This window comes from Sinocyclocheilus rhinocerous, unplaced genomic scaffold (assembly GCF_001515625.1).
Source record: "Sinocyclocheilus rhinocerous isolate Xijiao unplaced genomic scaffold, SAMN03320098_v1.1 scaffold3470, whole genome shotgun sequence".
Classification (NCBI taxonomy): Eukaryota; Metazoa; Chordata; class Actinopteri; order Cypriniformes; family Cyprinidae; genus Sinocyclocheilus; species Sinocyclocheilus rhinocerous.
In genome coordinates, this window is record NW_015655997.1 from 239,015 (window position 1) to 250,192 (window position 11,178).

At 35.5% G+C, this 11,178-nt stretch overlaps 1 protein-coding gene across 11 annotated transcripts in view; it reads right to left on the bottom strand.

Moving 5' to 3' along the window:
• The window catches only part of cdc42bpab (CDC42 binding protein kinase alpha (DMPK-like) b), a 59,144-nt gene that overhangs the window by 25,421 nt on the left and 22,545 nt on the right, over positions 1-11,178 (bottom strand). For all 11 annotated transcript variants that reach the window (XM_016526429.1, XM_016526423.1, XM_016526425.1 and 8 more), the window contains exons 2-5: positions 6,315-6,406; positions 2,794-2,877; positions 2,289-2,384; positions 1,702-1,850 (exon numbers count right to left, since the gene is read on the bottom strand). In XM_016526429.1, coding sequence (XP_016381915.1) covers positions 1,702-1,850; positions 2,289-2,384; positions 2,794-2,877; positions 6,315-6,406 — 421 coding nt within the window. The remainder of the gene's footprint in view (positions 1-1,701; positions 1,851-2,288; positions 2,385-2,793; positions 2,878-6,314; positions 6,407-11,178) is intronic.

The following is an 11,178-nucleotide window of genomic DNA, read 5'->3' on the forward strand; positions in this document are numbered from 1 at the left end:
CTATCTATATATATATTTTTGTCTTTTTCTTTTAGCTTGAAAGCATTTTTTTATAATTTTAAAAGGAAAAGAGCAGTGTGAACATTCTGCTAAACATTTCCTTTTATGTCCATAGAAGAAAGTCATACAAGTTTGTAATGACATGAGGATGATTCAATAATGACAGAATATTCATTTTTAAGTGAAATACCCCTTTAAATATTTTTTTTTAGATGGTACACTACTAATTATGAACCCATCACTGTGCATTCATGCAAACTGTGGTGTCTCAACTATTTTCACACAGTACATCCACCCTCAAACATACAGATGCACTTATTCCCAAATGCACACCCTTTAACACGGCTTGCTCATACAAAAACACACCCACGCCAACCCTATCCCTGGAGACCAATCCACTCTGTTTCCACCCTCCACAAACCAGGCGTACCAAACTTTCATGAGAACAGTTGACCACACCTCTAACCCCATGATTACTGCCTTTAACTTTCCCCTGCCTGTCCCTCTGGGTGCCCCAAAAGCAGCGACTAAAAAGAGCTGCATATAAGTTTGTGAGGAAGACAACATGAGTACATTGTTTGTACCCAAATGATGTGTTTGGTGGGACTGTTGAAGCACACCCAAAGTCCCAGTACAAACACATTCATCACACTGAGGGCTCTATGCAACTGGTGCCTGTCAGTATGCAAATGTTGACACTTCCTGTGTGATAACCGAAGATGGGTTCCAATCCAGCCTGTCCTCAGACTAAACATAGCCTTTTTCCGACTCATTGCTCTTGCTGTGATTTCAGTGCATGCTTAGCTGATTTGAAAACCCCATAAAATCAAAATGGGTGTTTGGGGTAAGATTTTACATGGAAAACAGTAATATTATGAAATATTAATACAATTGTAATATATTTTAAAATGAAATGTATTCCTGTGATGGCAAAACTGAATTTTCAGCAGAAATCACACCAGTTTTCAGTGTCACATGATCATTTACTGGTCCTTTTGATCAATTTAATGCATCTTCGCAGAAAAAAATATGAATTTCCTTTAAAAAAAATCTTGCTGTCCCAAACTTTTGAATAGTACGGTCCTCCTAAAGATTGACAAAACTGACTTTAAGCAGATTTTTTAAATTTACAATCTTCTATGAAAACAGACCAAAATACTGATGACTCATGTTGCACTACACAGATTTTTGTCCAATCAAATTCTCTCTATATTGAGAATGTCCCTCCCTCTAATACTACCTGTAACTAACTAGAAAACAGGGTCATGGCAAAATAAGGATGAACTATTTAATATACCTCACCCAAACATCTGGTTTCAAACAAGATGTTTTGGCTAGTTAACAAGGCATCTGCTTTCAAATGTCATCAAAAAAATGCGTATTTGTATATCAAAAAAAAAAAAAAAAAGAGTTTTACAAGCAAACCTGACTACAAAATGGATTGCTGTGTACAGAAGGTCAGTGATAGGATTATACATTTATTGATATGGAAACAAAAAAAACAACAATAAATTGACTTCTAAAGCCACTTTTTAATATCTATTCAATGCTTATGTCTGCCACAATGATATCTTTTAATTATCATAATTTGGGGGTTCAGCAAATACTGACATATGCCATTAATTTGATTAATCAATGAACATTTAATTCAGTCAAATTTTTAACTGATTAACAACCCTAGTTTAAAGAGTCAAGACCCACCTGTGAACATAATGTAGCTGATGCACAGAGTCAACAGCCAAGACCATTTCGGCCAGATAGAACTTGGCCATGTCCTCAGGCAAACGATCTTCAAATTTACTGAGCAGAGTCAACAGATCTCCCCCTACATAGTAGTCCATCACCAGGTACTGGGAGGAGAGAAAAACAGGATGTGAATAAGACAGAAATAAGAGAAGTGAAGAAACAAATATAATGGGAAACAAAGATATCAATCACAGGGAGTCTACATCTTTTAAATTTCCTTTACTCTTGGATTAACCCATCCCATCTCAATTATCCATGACATTCTTTCATTCAAAACCTCTTTATCGTTCTCTTCCTCCAGTTTCATTCCTTCACACTCCCACTCATGAAGCTGAACTCAAAATGATAATTCATATTAGAGCCCCCTCTTCTCCAGTCACGCTACATACAGCACGGCACAGATAAATATATAGTCTGCTATAAAACAGTGTCCCTTGGAACTCTGTAAGCAGTGATTAATGATCATTACATTATCTCCCCCTCTGCACCTTATCAAGTGAATGTGAATCAGACCCAATGTGAGCTTGAGAGTTCTCACACACCAAGTTGTTCTCGTCCTGGAAAGCATAGTGTAACGTCGTGATCCACTGACTGTCCCCGTTCACCAGCATGTCCCGTTCCTCCCGAAAACATGCAGTCTGAGAAAAAAAGGGGTAAAATGTCAATTGAAAACCACTTTTTTGGAGTCGATCAAAAATGTGCTCCACATACTTAGAATGACTCCAACCGAGGGGTCTATTTTCACTGTGAGGAATGGTTTCTGAATCATATATAGAGCAAAGACTGTTTTTAAGTGGTTCCTCGTGTAATGGGCAAAGACAGAGGGAGTAACACTCTCCTAGGACGCTAAAGAATGATACGCCAGGGATATAGGAGAAACGGCTGCATCAGCTGAATGGTAAAGCCTGATGCTAACTGGATCAAGATTTGTACATTATATAAAAATCAGTCTTGAGAAAACCATTACTGTTATTTGCAGCTAAAGCAGTTCGGCTTGAACCAAATCTGCTGAATAAAAGGAAGAGATGTCTGCTAACATCAGCTCACCTCAGCCCTTTTGAGCATTTCCCATTTGTTGAGAATCTTCATGGCAAATACTTTGTCTGTATTTTTCACCTTTACTACTGCAACCTGTAAGGAGGATGAGAACATCAGTCCTGATGTGATCTTAAACATAATTCGTTTTTTATTGGCATTCACACAAAAGTGTTACTCAGCTTGCTTGTTAAATGTGCTGCCAATAGCATTCATTGAAGAAAAGTACAGCAGATTATGAGCAGAAATATATAATACCAGATTTGTTCATCTCTACTGGTCTTAGGTTTGCAGAAGCTTATTGCAAGTAAAACATGATTTTTGTGCCTACAAAGCATATTAAACCCTACTGAATAATTCAATTCAACTTTGAAGAAATGTACTCATGCAGTACGCTCAATAACTTGGTGCCTGTAAACAAACATACAGCATCTGTGGTTGGTCAGCATCTGTGGTTTTGATGTTGGTCAACATCAAAAGTTTGGGGTTCACAAGATTTCTAAATGTTTCTGAGAGAATCTCTTACACTCACCAAGGTTGCATTTATGTGATCAATAATACAGGAAAAATAGTACTTTTGTGAAATATTATTACAATTTAAAATAACATTTCTATTTTAATATACTTCAAAATGTAATTTATTGTTATCATTCCAATATGCAGATTTGGTGCTCAAATAATATTTCTTATTATTACACATGTTGAAAACAGCTGCTTAGTACTTTTGTGGAAATGATTGTTACACGACGACCGTGTAAACAATAACATCATGCTCATTGTTGTACCCATAGATATGTATACATATCTATGGTTGTACCTGCATGAATGGTCATGTGACATGCGTTTTCGGTTGTGTAGTGTGGATGGAGATCGTTTCTGAAACGCAGTGAAAACGCAAGTGTAGACGCCGTTTTAAAACTAAAACGCACTAGTGTAAACAGGGCCTAAGCTGCAAATTCAATCTCTGTGAGACTACAAACGGTAAAGTTTAAATACAGATAAAAAACAGATGCGTGTGAATGTCATGAAATCATAGTGCTAGGAAAGTAAACTTCTTATGATCTTATCTAGCATCTGCCTTGATAAGGAAATATAAAACATTAAGCCCAGTTAGGCGTGTGATGTCTTCACTCTATTAAATGATGATTAGACTTAAGACTAAACATAACAATGTTCTGGCAATGTTTAGTGACTTGATCGGGAAGGAGCACACAGTTTTTGGCTCTGACTTTGATGATAGAAGAGTCTCTTTCAAAGTTCTTTGCTCTTCGCTTTCTGCCATCAAGTATGTGATGACATCTTCAGAGATTCCCCTTTCCGCATCCTACACATCAACTCATACACTACAAGACCAGTAAAACTACCGAGACATGCAGCACTCTCATAGAAATGTGTGGGTCTGTTCATAATAAAAAAAAATCCACACATCTCTGGAAGAGTGTTGCATGTCTCAGTACTTGGTCTTTTATTCATGAGACCAGTTCTTTCTTTTTTTTTCTTTCTTTCTTTCTTTTTATTTATTTATTTATGTATTTATTTATTTATAGGACCATTGTGATATTTTTATCACACATTTTCATCCTGTCTGGATACAAAGTGTTTTTTTTTATCAGCATAAACTGAATTCAATACATCAAACACTAACATAATGTACGTTCATAGTACGCTATAGTGCTTACTGTAGAGTATAATCTAAAAATATTTATAGTATTTAAACATTTTAATTAAAAAAAAAACTGCATTACAGTAAGTGGCATTTAAATGTGACAATGCAAATGCAACATGCAAAAAAAATGTAATGATCTTAAAACATATTGACAGCTGATTTATTTATTTATTTTTTAAATTTGAAATTCAGAAGCAGCTACTGGCTCAGCAGTCTCCACAGGAAATTATGTCATCTGCCCTTCTTCTGTTCGTCCCAAGCCTATCCTGATCCATCAGGAGATGAAAGTGTGTGACCTATCCTCAATCTATTCCTTTGCACGGTTTCTCACAGCTGCATGGCTTCCTCTCTGGTGTTATTTTGGAAACAGGCTCACATCAAGTAGAACGGATTTTCTGCTAGCTTTCCATGAGCTGTTGATTCCAGTTGGACTGAAGTGAGCAGACGCTAGGCCGGAAACCCTGTCTAGTGGTGTGTCAGACGAAAACGTTCCCATTGAGGAGGGTGCAGATGAATCATATAGCTCACCAGACGTTGACAAGTGGAGAAAAACCTAGGGACTGACACATTGCCCTTTTAAATCTACTTTAATCTCAAGGATCTTTGATGTATTTCCATCCACCCAATCTAATAAATGTGTTGCCATTTTTATAACTCAAACCTATCCATTGTTAAAAAAAAAAAAAAAGTTTAAACTGTCTTTTTACAGACACAGTTGTTTAAAGCAGATCTGTATGTTAAAGAATTAGCTAAAGGAAAATTTGGTCATCATTTACTCACTATCCTGTCGTTCCCAAAACCATATGACTTTCTTTTTTTCCATGGAAAACAAAAGGAGAAACTTTAAATAATATGCTGGTTACTATCTGAATGTGGACTAAAGATTTCAAGCTTCGAAAAAAAAAAAAAAACAGGAAAAATACCATAAAACTATCATAAAATCATCATCAGTCTGTAAAAGCTGTACGCAATATTTCAAGTCGTGGCCTAATGGTTAGAGAGTTAGACCTGTAACCCAAAGGTTGCGGGTTCGAGTCACTGTACTGACAGGAATTGTCAGTGGGGGGAGTGAATGACCAGTGCTCTCTTCCACCCTCAATTCCACGACTGAAGTGAGACCCTTGAGCAAGGCACCAAACCCCCAACTGCTACCCAGGTGCTGCAAAAAAAAATGGCTGCCCAGTGCTCCGGGTGTGTGTGTGTGGGTGTGTGTGTTCACTACTCACTGCTGTGTGTGTGCGCACTTGGATGGGTTAAATGCAGAGCACAAATTCCGAGTATGGGTCACCATACTTGGCTACACATCACTTCACTTTCACTTTTTCACTTGCAAGTCAGAGCTGCAAAGATATTCCTCAAATATTAACTTTTTGTATTCCACGGAAGAAAAGGAGCTGCACTGGTTACAAAATATGTGAGTAAATAATGATCAAATTTTTATTTTTGGGTGAACTATTCCTTCAACTCAACTTGGAAACGTCCAAGTGTTCAGTCACTGCGAAAATAAAACCTGAATACAAATTCCATAAACCATTTGCTGGGGTTTTAAAACATGGCTCCAATCCAATATTCCCACTTCATGTGCCATTCTGAACAGCCAAGCCTCACTAAGTAACCTAATAGTGCCGGTTTCCTGGCCTACCTGTACACCACACATTCCCCCAGTGACTACATCACACATCTGTCATTACAAAAGAACATTAACTGCCTCGGGCTCTCAAAAGTACAGCATGAAGAATGTCCTTACTCTGCAACATACCTGTGCTTATGGTAAAGCAGTATATTAACTAATAATGTATAGGGGCTCTTATGGGATCTAAAAAAAAAAACAATAGAATGTTCTAAATGTAGTGAGAACAATAAATACCTCTCCAAACGCTCCCCGTCCAATCACCTTCAGGATCTCGAAATCTTCCTTGTGCAAGCGCATCTGTTTCACCTTGGATGTAAAAGGTTTGGCTGTAAATATTAAAAGGGACAAAATCAGTAAAATTTAAATAAGATAATAATAATAATAATAATAAAAAGAAATTGTCAAAAAATAAAAATAAATACACTACCAAAGGTTGGGGTCAGAAAGATTTTTAAAGAAAAATTATACTTTTATTCAGCATTGAATTGATCAAAAGTGACAGTTAAAGGTATTCATAATGTTACAAAAGATTTTCTATTTCAGATAAATTATAAAATAGAAAGTTCCTTTGAACTTTCCATTCATCAAATAATCCTGAAAAAATGTATCTCAAAAATATTTTGTGTTTTCAACACTGATTGCACCAAATCAGCATATTAGACTGATTTCTAAATGATCGTGTGAGACCGATTACTTGAGTAATGGCTGCTGAAAATTCAGATTTGCCATCACAGGAATAAATTATATTTTGCATTTTATTAAAATAGAAAAAAGTTATTTTAAATAGAAATAATATTTCACAGTATTACTGCTTTTAAAATAAAATAAATGCAGCCCTGATGAGCATAAAAACTTCTTTCAAAAATCTGACTGCAACATTTTGAACAGTTATTGCCACTATATTTATTTATGAAAAATGCTGTTTTTCAGAGTTATACTTAAGATTTTTGTCGAATAAATTAATTTTCAAATGAACTATTATTTTAAACATTCTTTTGTAAATATTATGTAAAATAATGAATTCCTCCACTGCAGCAAGGTTGTGCGTGTGTTATTCCCAGGGTGGGAGAACATGGGAACAGAAGAGGGGATGATCTCAACCGCAGTGCGATAAGGATAAAAGTCTGCCATGTTTATCCTCAACAAGAGTACAAACACGCCACCCACACCTGCCATCATCAGAGTCTATGCAGCTCTAAGAATGAGGTAGGCTTGACCTTCCTAAAACAACTTTTTACAAAGCTCGACCTCATCTAATGGCTCTCATACACATTACTGAGGTGTTCTGTTGCTACATTTTTCCATGGGAGCACACTGCCACAGCTACACTCATAGTTTAGTCCATAAACTCTCATCCAATCAGTATCAAGCACACAGGGTGGGGCGGCTCTGTTACCATAGCAATATTGGATTGTGCAGAAGAAAGAAATTCAAAAAAGTCACATAGGTGTCAGTATATAGAGCTATTTAATAACAGATTTATACACTCTCAGAAAAAAAAGGTACAAAAGCTGTCACTGGTCCAGTACCTTTTCAAAAGGTACAAATATGTACTATTTAGGTAATAATATGTACCTTTAATGTGCTTGCCTTGCCTGCAGCCATTAGGGGTAAATAAGGTACAAAGGTGTACCTTTTTGAAAAGGTCCTGCCCCAGTGACAGCTTTTGTACCTTTTTTTCTGAGAGTGTAATCTAATTTTTAGAAATCTTTTACCAACAAAAAGTGTGTTTCAGCTAACTTTCATTGACAAAGTTGGTTTGATTTTTTAAAATCTCATGCAATGACATTTCTTCATTTTTAAGTGGTTTAAGTGTCTAAATATCTCGGGGCCCCAATGTAAGTTAAAATGAAACGCATTAGAAATCTAAGTGCACAAATACAGCTAATGCAAATCAGCTTTTCTATATGAATAAAAAATCTAATGATTATTTTACAAACCCAACCATAAAAAAAAGTTGCACCTGAACACTAATAATTAAAAATAGCACAATATTTGACAAAATATTGTTATTAAATATGTTAAGGCAACAACTATCCCGAACACGATAGCACTTTTCCATTTCTTTCTTTAAAAACTAGGCTACTTATTTTCACTATCTAATAATATAAACTAAGAATAAATAAAATGTTTCCCACACAATATTCTAATTATATTTAAGGGGTCATTACTCATTATCTGTTGAAGTTACAGCATCTGTCTTTCAGAGCAAATAAGTGGGTAGATCACCAAGGTACAATTGGTGGCTCCAAGGCATTTTGGTCCCAGCAGGCCTTCATTACCCAGCCAGGTCATTACGTCTCATCAGAACTGCTCCACATTACTACTGTAATTACACTTAAGCACTGACCCACTGCTAATCTAACAGTCATCACAGTCCCATATCACCCTGCTGACAGCTAAAAACATGCTAATAATACCAGCAATGTGTAAACACTATTGAGCAGGTAGTATGAACAAAGGATTATAGCACAATAATAATTTTTTATTATGGTGACAATATATATCACAACTGTGTGAATATATTATTTAATAATAATAAAAAAAATCGACATTTCCAGCAAAATAAATAAATAAATAATACTATTATATATTAGTTTAAACTTATTTATTTTTTGCTGGAAATATGGATTATAAAAATAAATAAATTAATAAATAAATAATACTATATAATTATTAATAATTTAATTTATATATAATTATAATTAATACTATATAATTAAACTAATTTAATTAATAAAAAAATACTTGATGGATACAAACCCAAAGATAATGGTAAGTCTGTCATCAGTTCAAAAACAGCCTCACATTATGAAAAAAAAATAGAAAAACAGATAATTCATATGCTAGTAAATTCTGACTGAATGTATCAAATTCATGCCGCCCAGCCTTACCACTGAGACAGAGTAAAAATAACCTCAGACATCCCTGGATAGAATTAGCCACGCTTGACCTCTAAGAAACATTCAACAGTTTTGCCATGAGTAAGCGGCGGCCACATGTTAAAATAAGTGTGGCACTGCAGTGGGAGTCGTGCTTTACGTCATACACAACACTGACTGCATACAATCAGGCATAACGCTCGTAACCAACAACCACTAGAGTCCTAAAAGACGCCTCGGTTCCACAGGCAGCATGGACTGCGAAACAAGCACTGAATAAAACACTTCACAAGAATGAATCGCCAGTAACCACATCATAATGGGACCTTGCAAGGCTCTTTAGAGAGTAAAAACAAATAAACGTAGACCGAGCGAGGGGCCCATGCATGGAGAAATCCATGCGATACCTGTGCATTATCATGAAGCCAGCTCCACCCTATGTATATAAGTATCAGTTGGTTAACAATATTAGCTTTAGTGATGCTTCTCTTGTTTAATTTTGGCAGCAGAACAATAGCTATACAGTATCACTCACCTGAAAACCTTATAAAACAACACGGGCATGCCAAACATAGCAACGGTTGCCATGACAAATGAGAGTGAGGTAATCTGCAGTGCTGTAAATGTAAACTTCTTAACCACATTGTTCACTGTATGGCTGTTTATGATCCTTTCAAAGAATAGTTGGTAGTGAGGTTGTACAAACCAGTGTTATTCTAGTATCATTTGTTCTATTTTTTTTTTTATCAATTTTAGTTAATGTTTTTTTTTATTTAAGTAGTGAAAGTTTTAGTTTCAGTTCTTAACCCTGGTACAAAGGGACAACATTTATGCAAAATACGAATACTGAGGTTTTAAAAGAAAGTGTCAGACTAAACTCACTGGCATTGTGGGACTGGAAAAACACGTCCCGTCTCTGTGTCTCCTACCAGACTGGTTAAGGGTGTGCGTGACAGTGCTTGTGAGAATCTGTGAGTGCTTGTGTAAATTTGCCCTCCCCGCTGTATGTGGGGACAGGCGTGTGTGCAAAGAAAGATGCAAAGAGGAATACTAGGCCTTGAGTGTGTGTTCCCACATCCACTCCTCTGGCAGGGGGACATCTGGAAGCCATAAGAGAGATTATTTACGGCCACAGTGAGGTAACAACGCAAAAATGCTGCTTCCAGAAGAACACATCCCAGCTCCTGGAGCTAAAAGACCTGAGGATGGCCTTCCTCTGCTGTAACCAGAGAGGCTAATAAGGCATTGAGAGCATTAACACAATTGCACAGTTATGACAATCACAATGTGCTCAGGCCTCTGCAGCTTTAAGAAGCAGAGGCAATGCTAATGCAAACAGTGAAACTTCATAATGAAATTCTACTTTACAACATAGGTGTCATGTGAATTATGCTTCAATATTTACATTCAATATGAACACAGCAGACACTTTTGTAGCCCTCTCTGACACACACACACAAAAGTTTTAACCAAGTCAACCAAAATTTTCCAAACATTTTATTTCAATAACTTATAAAGTTTTATGATGTGACCAATTGGTCTTTGGAAAGCCTACAAAAAAACTAAAAAAACTTCTTAATTCAATTGAATTTAATCTTCTGTTCCCATTGTCTCTCACATGGTCTCTATGAATAAAAATGGTGAAAGGCAAAAAAAAAAAAAAAAAAAAATTGTGCAACACAATTTCTAAATAATTCAATACTTGAAACATTATTTTTTTTAACTTAATTTAAACCATATATATGTATATATATTAGGGCTGTCAATAGATTAAAATTTTTAATCAGATTAATCACACCCTTTTTCTGTGTTGGCAGCAGAACAATAGCTATACAGTATCACTCACCTGAAAACCTTATAAAACAACACGGGCATGCCAAACATAGCAACGGTTGCCATGACAAATGAGAGTGAGGTAATCTGCAGTGCTGTAAATGTAAACTTCTTAACCACATTGTTCACTGTATGGCTGTTTATGATCCTTTCAAAGAATAGTTGGTAGTGAGGTTGTACAAACCAGTGTTATTCTAGTATCATTTGTTCTATTTTTTTTTTTATCAAGTTTTTTGTATTATGAATAAGATTTTGAGGTTTTAGTAATTTGTGTATTTTTATTATTTTTTAATGTCTCTATAGTTTTTAAAAATCTTATTTTATACATTTTATAAAAATTTATTTTAATAGTACTAAAATAAATTAAAATAAGTTTATATATA